At 33.3% G+C, this 11,083-nt stretch overlaps 1 protein-coding gene across 4 annotated transcripts in view; it reads left to right on the top strand.

Annotated features, from left to right (window-relative positions):
• Positions 1 to 10,475, top strand: part of LOC131957760 (cytoplasmic dynein 1 heavy chain 1) — a 39,236-nt gene extending 28,761 nt beyond the window's left edge. For 2 of the 4 annotated variants that reach the window (XM_059322526.1, XM_059322527.1), the window contains exons 68-94: positions 377 to 561; positions 928 to 997; positions 1,148 to 1,294; positions 1,500 to 1,589; positions 1,738 to 1,798; positions 1,914 to 2,001; positions 2,088 to 2,253; positions 2,478 to 2,612; positions 2,704 to 2,798; positions 2,887 to 2,989; positions 3,070 to 3,141; positions 3,404 to 3,479; positions 3,698 to 3,858; positions 4,286 to 4,397; positions 4,490 to 4,674; positions 4,815 to 4,928; positions 5,063 to 5,233; positions 6,019 to 6,120; positions 6,243 to 6,468; positions 6,733 to 6,887; positions 7,068 to 7,082; positions 8,281 to 8,473; positions 8,585 to 8,724; positions 8,826 to 8,936; positions 9,024 to 9,081; positions 9,273 to 9,369; positions 9,499 to 10,475. In XM_059322526.1, the coding sequence (XP_059178509.1) occupies positions 377 to 561; positions 928 to 997; positions 1,148 to 1,294; positions 1,500 to 1,589; positions 1,738 to 1,798; positions 1,914 to 2,001; positions 2,088 to 2,253; positions 2,478 to 2,612; positions 2,704 to 2,798; positions 2,887 to 2,989; positions 3,070 to 3,141; positions 3,404 to 3,479; positions 3,698 to 3,858; positions 4,286 to 4,397; positions 4,490 to 4,674; positions 4,815 to 4,928; positions 5,063 to 5,233; positions 6,019 to 6,120; positions 6,243 to 6,468; positions 6,733 to 6,887; positions 7,068 to 7,082; positions 8,281 to 8,473; positions 8,585 to 8,724; positions 8,826 to 8,936; positions 9,024 to 9,081; positions 9,273 to 9,369; positions 9,499 to 9,673 (3,303 nt within the window). In that variant the 3' untranslated portion in view covers positions 9,674 to 10,475. The remainder of the gene's footprint in view (positions 1 to 376; positions 562 to 927; positions 998 to 1,147; positions 1,295 to 1,499; positions 1,590 to 1,737; positions 1,799 to 1,913; positions 2,002 to 2,087; positions 2,254 to 2,477; positions 2,613 to 2,703; positions 2,799 to 2,886; positions 2,990 to 3,069; positions 3,142 to 3,403; positions 3,480 to 3,697; positions 3,859 to 4,285; positions 4,398 to 4,489; positions 4,675 to 4,814; positions 4,929 to 5,062; positions 5,234 to 6,018; positions 6,121 to 6,242; positions 6,469 to 6,732; positions 6,888 to 7,067; positions 7,083 to 8,280; positions 8,474 to 8,584; positions 8,725 to 8,825; positions 8,937 to 9,023; positions 9,082 to 9,272; positions 9,370 to 9,498) is intronic. The other 2 variants (XM_059322529.1, XM_059322528.1) reach the window with 1 other exon arrangement.
• Positions 10,476 to 11,083: the final 608 nt, after the last annotated feature.

Consider the following 11,083-nt stretch of genomic DNA (forward strand, 5'->3'; position numbering starts at 1 on the left):
TTCTGATTAATGCCTACATTATAATCTGCATTTTGCTTATTTTTCTTGTCTGCATTTATGACATTGAATTTTATTCTTTTTTATTATATTGATGCTTTAATGAATATAAAGCTAACAAAAATTGTAATCTATCAGCTTTTTTGCATGATAGTAGAATAGCATGTTACTACTTGTTGAAATATAATAAAATATGAAATTTAATGCATTCCCATTTTTACATTATAATAATGCTGTGTTGTTAGTCTAAGTACAATATATTTATTGTTGAAAACAGTTATTGCTTTTGATAAAATGTTAGTTAAAATTTTCTACCAGCACTAGCCACAATGTATGAAAACACATTTGAAATGTCTGGTTAAAATGTCTGACTTTCCAGTACCTGTCTAATGCTGATGAGAGACTCAAATGGCAGGCCAATGCCCTCCCAACAGATGAGCTATGCACTGAGAATGCTATCATGCTAAAGCGATTCAACAGATACCCACTCATCATTGATCCATCTGGCCAAGCTACAGAGTTCATCATGAATGAATTCAGAGAGAGAAAAATAACCAAAACAAGGTAAAGATTTAGAATACAATTTTCACTCAAAAGCTTATGGGCATAGGTGGTATTTTGAATTTTTGACAGATTCATTTCTAAGAATTTACCTGATGAAAGAAAAATTATGATTCGCTAACATATTGCATGAATAAAATGACAAGCCGCCATCACTTGCATGTTGAAGTAATTTCGTGTCAAGTTTTAAGCTTGTCATATATAATTTTGACATTTTTGAAGCCACAGTCTGTTAAAATCTTACAGCTGAGGTTTGCAAATGCCTACATTGTTTTTTTTTTTAAGATGATTGTTTTATTTAATGGTAATTGTTTTGTTTACTGGTATTTAATAGTTTTAACCAGTGATCATTTTTATTAAATGTTTCAGCTTTTTGGATGATGCTTTCCGTAAAAACTTAGAGAGTGCATTGAGATTTGGTAACCCACTATTGGTACAGGTATGCTCTATAGATTTTTATTACTCTTGGTGAATCAAATAAATATCAAATGATATACATCTTTAGTCTATCTTTACTATTAAAATATTTTTAGTGCTTTCATCACACCTTGTCCTCCGCTGAATTACTGATTTGTGCAATATTAAACAGGATGTAGAGAACTATGATCCCATCTTGAACCCAGTGTTGAACAGGGAGTTGAGAAGAACAGGTGGCCGTGTGTTGATCTCACTGGGAGATCAGGACATTGATTTGTCTCCATCATTCACCATCTTCCTCACTACCAGAGATCCTAATGTAAGCTTGTGTATGTCTGCTCATTTTTAGATTGGTTCATATCAAGACATAAAAATCAGTTTACTGATACATTATTTTCTATTTGTTTTACTTTTTAAAACTTTGGTTGTTCCCAAGTTAAAATTGCAGTTCCCCTGTTGATTATAATTTTGTATGTTTAGATTAAGTTTCATGCATTAAAATATAAAATGATTGTTTGGCTCAGGTGGAGTTTGCACCAGACCTTTGCTCTCGTGTCACCTTTGTCAACTTTACAGTTACCCGTAGCAGTTTACAGAGTCAGTGCCTCAATCAGGTATGATCAATATCTATAGGACTAAACTATGCTTTTAAAATATCTTAAATATTTTTAACTTTTGAGATTAGTATTTTTTGGAATTAATTATGCATTTACATTATGTTTAATATTTACATAGCTACATTGATTTCTTTAATTATAATAGGTGCTTAAAGCAGAGAGACCAGATGTTGATGAGAAGCGTTCAGATCTTTTGAAATTACAAGGTATGGTAGAAAATAATTTTTTAAAGTTTAAATATGATTGATCAAGAAGGAGGAAAGGGAAGGAAAAAAGATTTAATCTTATGTCAGTTATGCTTAGAATTTTGTTTTTAAACAGGCGAGTTCCAACTGCGTCTGAGACAACTTGAAAAGTCTTTGCTGCAATCTCTGAATGATGTCAAAGGAAAGATTCTAGATGACGACAGGTAAACACACTTTTTTTAGGTTTATCATTGCTGTCATTTTTCTAGTCTGATGTTGACGCTGAACTGTTCTATTTAATTACTTACAGCATCTTGAGTCACCTTGAAACACTAAAAACAGAAGCAGCTGAAGTGGCCAAGAAAGTGGAGGAAACAGATGTTGTCATGGCTGAGGTAGAGACTGTGTCCCAGCAATATGAACCTCTCGCTATGAGCTGCTCCAGTATCTACTTCACACTTGAGGCTCTGCAGCAGGTAGATTCACAATTGGTTTCCTCTTGAATTCATTTGTAATAACCTGATATATTTAGTTGTTGCGTTAAGATGCCATTTTATTCAATATAAAGCAGAGTTTTCATAGATTGAATGGCCAGTACAGTTTCTGGCTGCCTTAACTTTTTTACATATGGAACTGATTTTGAGACCCATCTATCCCACACTGTGTTGGATATGTCTACAATGACTTGATTTTCTTTCAGGTTCACTTCCTGTATCAGTACTCTCTTCAGTTTTTCTTGGAAATTTTCCATGCTACAACCAGCAACAATCCACACCTGGTTAACATGAAGGAGCACAGCTCTAGGCTCTCCAGGATTACTACGGATCTTTTTATGGTTGGTTCATTTGACATTTTCAGAAACCGTAGGTGAGTTAAAAAGAATGGAATCTTTACATAGAATTAATAAATGAAAAATTTTTGTACAGGAAACCTACAGTCGTGTGGGTAGAGGCATGCTGCATCAAGACAGAATTACTTTTGCTATCCAGCTTTGTAGAATTCACCTTCAAGGACAAGCCAGGTACACACATTTATTGTTTAAACACAATTTTATAAATTACTTTTCTTATCATAATTTTATGTCTACTCATTTAAATTTTATTTTCCAGTGAAGGAACATTTGAAGCAGAATTTGAACACTTTATGAGATCACAGGAAGGTCTACTCACAGAGAAACCAACTTCATCTATTCCTGGTCTAACTAATCAGCAGGTAATACACATTTATTATATCCACTTTTTATAAATATTATATGTTAACCTTAACATAATACATGTCCTTTTTTTTTCTAGCATGCAGCTCTGATCCGCCTGAGCAAACTTCCTGCCTTCAGGAATGCTATCAGTGAGGTTACAGGCAATGCTGTAAGTTATGTTATTATAGTTTTATTTATTACTAACAAAAGTTAGTATCTACTGTTGAACTAATTATAACTGTAAAAAGACAGTTTAAATGTATTGTTTATTTCAAGTCAAACTTCAGTGATAATGTACAAAATTATTATTTATATATTCAATATAAAATAGCCACAGTGTTGAAGCAATAAATACATCATCACACTTAGTTATTGGGAAATTCTTAACTTTAATTATTTAATATTCACTTGTGAAAATTTTCATCCTTTAGTTGTTCCAATCTTGGCTAGAAAGCAACACACCAGAACAAGATGTTCCACAGCTTTGGGTTGAAGACAAACCTATGTGTAAGTATTATCTTTAATATATAGAGGAGTTAGTTAAAGCCTTTTCAAAGAGCTTTTTGCAAAGGCTATTTCATTTAGATGAAAATTTATAAAAATTGTTTAAAATGAGATTGTAACTGGTAATAAGCTTTAAATTTCTGCCCACTTTGTCATATAATATTCTATTTCACTGATTGTTAATTACTAAAGTTTATTTCCTATTTACTTGTTTTCTTTAGCCCCAATAGCCAGGTCAGTTCAGGGTCTGTTGGTGATTCATTCATTGAGACCAGATCGCTTGACTGCCATGGCTAGAATATTTGTGGAGAAAGTTTTGGGAACAGAATTTGTACATGTTACAGCCAAAGAACTTAATCTTGCTACCATTTGTGAAAATGAGGTAAAGGATTTACCTGGTTTTTTTTTATTCCACTAACATTTTTCCTCTAAGAATGGAATACTGATACTCTACGGTTAAAAACTTGACAGAAAAAACACTTCATATTACTTTAAATTTCTAGTTGTTGAGTATTAACTTCTACTCTGTACATTTTTGAAGAGTTATGGCATAGTTGAGTGGTAAGGTAATTATTATGCTAAAATCTCAAGTTTGGGTTGAGATAGAATGAAGTCCCAGAGTCCAACCAGGTTAAGGGCCACCTGTTTCAGGTCTGGGAAAGTAAAGGAGGGTAGGCATAGTTCTGATCTCACTATGATCATATGCTGAGTTCGTAAAAACATTCTCTACATTTCTACTATCAATCTCTTTTTGTTTTACTGGAAAAAGAGTAAACTGTATATTAAAAAACTACAAAACTTTACTTTAGATTAAAGGAGCCACACCTGTACTCATGTGTTCAGTGCCAGGGTATGATGCTAGCTCTAGAGTTGATGATCTTGCTGCAGAGCTGAATAAACAGATTACATCTATTGCTATTGGTATGCGATGTTATTTCATAACCAGTTTTAGAAAAGCTAAATTTTCTCTTAAATCATTAACTCATTATTTTACTCTTAACAAAACTTGACAGGATCTGCTGAAGGCTTCACACAGGCTGATAAAGTAATCAACTCCTCCAGTAAATCTGGACGATGGGTGATGTTAAAGAATGTCCACCTGGCTCCTCAGTGGCTGATACAGCTGGAGAAGAAGCTACACAGCTTGCAAGTCCATCCTTCCTTCAGACTTTTCCTGACTATGGAAATCAATCCAAAAGTAAGTACATCATTTGTATTTAATATAGCAATTGTTAACTTCTAAATTACAAAAACCATTGGCTAATTTTGTTAGGAGAAATTTGTTGTGACACATTTGTTTATATTTATTGTTATAAAATGTTATTTAATGTTTTGTAGCTACCAACCAACCTTCTGAGAGCTGGTCGTATCTTTGTGTTTGAGCCTCCTCCTGGTGTCCCAGCCAATCTGATGAGAACTTTCAGTACAGTTCCTACAGCCCGCATGTGCAAGGTAAAACACAAACTCACTGCTTACAGCTTGTTTCAGTCCTATTTATATTATTGTTGCATTTTTAAAAAATTCAAGATATATTTTTGATGGGTTAGGTTTTTAAATAAAGACTCTAATTACGTTTTTTTTTAAAGGCACCTAATGAAAGAGCTCGCTTGTACTTCCTGCTTGCCTGGCTCCATGCTATTCTCCAAGAACGTATGAGATACACACCACTTGGCTGGGCTAAGAAATATGAGTTTACAGAATCAGATTTGCGTGTGGCTTGTGATATGTTGGATGTGTGGATTGATTCTGTGGCCATGGTGGGTCTTTTTTTTTTAATTCTCTAATTATTTAAATACGGTATAATGAATATCACATCTTTACTGAATTTTTTTAATGTAGTGTCCCAAAGGATTCGAAGAGTTGATAGCTAGTAGCCAAGTTTAAACATTAGTCAACAACCCATTGATCTTTAGAGTTCATTATAATTTTGCACACATGTTTAAAGTTAGGAATTCTAGATCAATAAGTAAATTACTTGCATTTTATTCGTTGGTTTTTGGTGCTTTTGTTTTTGGATCTACTACTTTTATGTAGTTGCACTAAATTTGTCGTTAAATGTAGAAAATATAGGCTTGAGAGAACTGGCAATGCTAGCACTCAGATTGAAGTCTTTAGGGAATTATTAGATATATCAGTGTCATGATTTCTTTTGACAGGGCCGCACAAACTTGCATTTTATTCGTTGGTTTTTGGTGCTTTTGTTTTTGGATCTACTACTTTTATGTAGTTGCACTAAATTTGTCGTTAAATGTAGAAAATATAGGCTTGAGAGAACTGGCAATGCTAGCACTCAGATTGAAGTCTTTAGGGAATTATTAGATATATCAGTGTCATGATTTCTTTTGACAGGGCCGCACAAACTTGCATTTTATTCGTTGGTTTTTGGTGCTTTTGTTTTTGGATCTACTACTTTTATGTAGTTGCACTAAATTTGTCGTTAAATGTAGAAAATATAGGCTTGAGAGAACTGGCAATGCTAGCACTCAGATTGAAGTCTTTAGGGAATTATTAGATATATCAGTGTCATGATTTCTTTTGACAGGGCCGCACAAACTTGCCGCCAGAAAAGGTTCCCTGGGATGCTATCAGAACTCTGCTGTCTCAATGCATTTATGGTGGTAAAATCGACAATGATTTTGATCAGGTAAGAAGCAACATAGATCTTAGTAATTCTGTGTATAAATACATTGAATATGTCTGCATACATGTATGTGTATATACATCTATATCAAGAATATTTTAAAAAGATGAATGTTGCCGTTTCAGCGTTTGCTAAACACATTTGTGAACAAGCTATTCACACCTAAGAGTTTTGAAGGAGACTTTATTTTGGTTGATGATCTGGATGGCATTAAAGGCAAGCACATCTTGATGCCAGATGGAGTCAGGCGTGAACAGTTTGTTCAGTTTGTGGACAACATGGAAGGTTCTCAAACTCCATCATGGCTTGGTCTGCCAAATAATGCTGAAAAAGTTCTTCTCACAACACAAGGTTAGTATTATTTTGTAACTGTCATTTGCTTAACAAAGTAGAATCCATCAGTTAAAAACATCCTCTTTACCCTAAGTTTATTCTCAGATAAGCATTTGTGTATTCTAAAGCTCTACAATGAGTTCCTTTAAAGACTCAGCTATTTAAACACAGCTGCCTATTGTTAAATAATTCTGTCTGTTATTACTGATACGTTAACAAAAAAAAATTTCGCATTTGAAATATTTTACGGTTTTAAATATTTACTGCTACACTATTCTTCAGGAAGCTGCATGATGGCAAACCTCTTGCGCATGCAACTGCTGGAGGAGGAAGTGGTTGTTTCCCCTGATGAACAAAAACGTATGGCAGATGGCCGCCCTGCATGGATGAGAACCCTCCATACCTCAGTCACTGCATGGTTGCAGCTGGTACCTAAGGTTAGTCCTACAAAATGTTTATTATACTAAAAAATCTACATTTGAATATACAAATTATTGTCATAGTAATTATTGTTGTACATAATAGATAGTGCAATCCTTGTGTCGTATTTTTAACTAGTGTGTGTTGTATTATGTTTTTGATGTATAGCTTCTAATTATTTGTTTGTGATTACTTAGGAAAGTGCAGCAGAGGTAATGTAAAGTTCATAAACTTGTGAACCATCAAGCTTTTTTACCCAATCCCAGACCAAATATTTTTTGTTCTAGTATTTTTATAGTAAATATTTTTATTTTGTGCAACTGGGGATGATACTTTTATTTAATAGCTAGAGTTAGAATTTTTTAGTTTGATTTTTTTAAAGGAATTTTGGTATGTGCCCCTTTTTAGTTGATTTCTCTTTTTACTAAATAACACTGTAGTTATGATCAAGTATAATTTTTACAAGGCCCAAAAATGTTAGTGTGCAAGTTGTTGGATGACTGACCTAAAAATTGCCTTATTTCATTTATTCAAGTACAAATGACATCATATGCCTGCTTAAGGCTTTCAGATGCTGAATCTGTGAAGTTCACAAGGAATGGTTTTTTCTGTTTCTTTTAGTACTAGCAGGTACAAATTGATTTGTAAGACATTTTTTCTATGTGACAGAGCCAACAATTATTCCAGAAGTTATAGATTCAAAGCAGTTTAAAAAATATTCTTAGATTTAAAAAAAATATTGTGTTTACATCATTGCTTTCACTCTTGTTCCCACATTCCATTTTGCTTCAAATTATTCAATCACAGAAAATGTTGGAATAAACCAACTACAAATTTTTTTTTTTATAGATTTAATACATCTGTATCCAAGCAGATCTGTAATATCAATGAAACTGTACTAATAAAAGCATGGTTTGACAAGATACTGCACCAGTGTAGAAGCTGATGTCGTAGTTTCTCATATAGGGAGTGTAAATTTTGTGATCCAAAAATGTTTTATTTTTTTCCCCTAAAATCAGAGATTATGGATTTTTAAAAACAGGTTTTCAACTCCTTTTTGATGAATGCCGAAACAAAAGTTGAATCTATATTGTAGTGGTTAGATGAATAGGTTTATGGAAATCGGTAGCATTGTGCTTTTTATGATTTCTGTTGATCATTTTAATAAATAAAAACATTGCTCTATTCTATTTTTAAAAATGCCATCCTATCCGTTCATATAATGTGTTCAGTGTTTATATGTAATGAATACATAAACCATAACTACAATTATAATTTAACATAATTTGCTTGCTACCAGCTTTATCAATATTATGCATTTACCCCCTTTCTGTTTTGTAGATGTGTTAATGGTCTTATTTTTCTTTATGTGATATATCTTTTACCTAATGTGCTTTGAACACTTTAAAGGCATTAAGTGGAATGAAGAGAACAGTAGAAAATATCAAAGATCCACTATTCCGATTCTTTGAGCGAGAAGTGAATGCTGGTGCCAAGCTGTTGATAGATGTACGCAGAGATCTCCAAGACATGATCAAAGTTTGTGATGGAGAGAAGAAACCAACCAACCATCATCGTTCTATGATGGCAGACCTGGTCAAAGGTGACACATTTGATTTAGTTTATCTCTTTTTACTTTGTTTGCCAAGTATAAAAGTGGATATGTCTAGTAAATACCATTGTGCTGTGTATTGACACCAAACTGTGTTGTCAGGCATCATCCCATCCTCATGGAGGCGCTACAACGTCCCTGCTGGTCTGACAGTCATACAGTGGATAACAGACTTCAGCATGAGGGTCAAACAGCTGCAGGTTATTGCACAGGCCACTCAGGGAGGTGCCAGGGAACTCAAGGTACACTCAACTGCTACATTCTTGTTGTGTGAGACTTATAGTAAAGTGCTTTTAAACTGTTTTTTTTTCTTTTAATTTAATGTTCACCTATTTTTATTCAGAACTTGCAAGTTTGGCTTGGTGGGCTATTTATTCCTGAAGCCTACATTACTGCAACACGCCAGTTTGTGGCCCAGGCTAACCATTGGTCTCTAGAGGAACTCCATCTTGATGTAAGTAAACTAATTATCTTACTGACAGTTTAAAAATTTGATAACTGCACTGTGTTAAAAATAACTTATTTTTTATTCTAAAATCAGGTGCTAGTCCAATCTGCTAAAGCAGCAACACTAGATGATTGCAGTTTCTCTGTTACTGGTATGTTAGATTTTTACAATCCTATAGTAATAATTAACTTTATTTTAATGTTGATTGTAACATTTCTCATGGGGTTAACCACCGACTCAATGCTGATTCCATAAGATTGTTTCTTAACAATTTTTATTTTCAACAATTTTTATTTTCAATTTTTTTTTTACTAACCTGTTATAAAATGTACTTGATCTCAGGACTGAAACTTCAAGGAGCTCTGTGTAAAGATAACAAGCTCCAGTTGTCTACTACCATCTCTACAGAGTTACCTCTTACCATTCTAAGATGGATCAGGTAAAAATATTACCTACTCTCTATAAGACAAGACATTTTTTTTCAATACTGGGTAGCTTTTATGTACATAATTGTATTAGATCTAGTACAGTGTTTCTGTTGGATACTTATTTCTATTTTCTGTTTTAGGCTGGAGAAAGGCACAGATCCTTCTAAAGGAAAGGTAACTCTACCAGTTTACCTGAATGCCACCAGAAGTCAGCTGCTCTTTACCTTAGATTTTGCTGCTGCTGATCAAACAGAGGGCAAGGATCACAGCTTCTATGAGAGGGGAGTGGCTATCATCTCTTCTGACCTCAGCTAAATGCTGGCACTGGCATGATTCTCTACATGGATACCTATTTTATCTGTTTCTTTAGCTTTTATTGCATACAGTTTGCTTACTTCTGCTGTCTTTATCACAAAAAATGCAGTTATAGAAATTTTTTTTTAAATAAGCTGTGATGGTAATAGTTTATGAGCATGAAAAATATGTTATAATAAAATTCTGTATTGAAGCATTACAACTACAGGTATGTGTAACATGGTTTTACTTAACCAAATATTGAGCTACGTTTTTTTTTTGTATACATTAAAGGAATGCTATTGTCTTAAATCATAATGTTCTCTATTAAGCGTTCAAACTTTGGTGGATGTAGGCATCCATCTTTTTAGACAGTGTGTTCTCTAATTATATTAAGGGATTTTTTTTTTCTATACATTTTTTTATTATTCAGCACCATGTATCTTTACAACTTTGTATTCAACTAAAATTAAAATGTCAATGTACTTTTGTGACCGTTACACACATATATACACATACTCACACACACACACACACACACACTAAGACCAACCATCTTTACGTATTTAAGTAAAATAATAGTTACAACTTACTTTCATCCATGCCCGAAATGGACTTCTTCTTTACATATATATATATATTTGAAATAATTGTGTCAATGCTTTTGGTGTTTCACCCATACTTGACTTATTTATTCGGATTTTTTTTTTAAATCTTTGTGCTTGAAATCTGCCATTAAAACTGTTTCCTTGAGCTAGTTTCTATGTTAAATTATTGTAATGTGGAATTTTAAGTTGGAATAAAAATTATTTTGTGGAACCAAGTTTTGGGTGTCAGACTGTCCTTCATAGACTAAAGGAAATGTGTTGGTAATAAATAAGGATTGTTACATGTTTCACTTAATTCAAAACCAGTAAATAGTATCCATCAAACACTAAGAATCGAATTTATTCAGGTAAAATAGCAAGCACAGACAAATATTGTCAGATGTACAAAAGGCAAGTTATGTAGACATGAATAGACAACAACAGGTAGAGACAATTAGAAGTCTTAACAGTTTTTTTTGACTTAGTAGGGTTTTTCTTCATGTGGTACTTCCATGGTCCATAGGAAGTTTTGCTATTTGAAGTTGGTAAAGCTGTATCATGGCAGACTTTTCTTTTTTAATCTTGGAACGTAATTGTTTTTCTAAATTATTTCACAGCTACTGCTCTAGTGGTAATGGGTTCATTATGAAACAATTGTCTAGAGGATCATTTAAATTAGAAATCAAAACGTTACTTTGAATGCATGTAAACTTGAAATGTCCACAAGGGATTTGACTCACTTGTAGTTGCATTGTTGAACAATACTGAAAACACTTTAATGTTGTACATTGAATTGCACAAGAGGTCTTTGAAATTGACAATTTCACACGTCTATTATAAAAGG

This window comes from Physella acuta, unplaced genomic scaffold (genome assembly GCF_028476545.2).
Source record: "Physella acuta isolate Inbredline_101_S28 unplaced genomic scaffold, ASM2847654v3 ptg001263l, whole genome shotgun sequence".
Taxonomy (NCBI): domain Eukaryota; kingdom Metazoa; phylum Mollusca; class Gastropoda; family Physidae; genus Physella; species Physella acuta.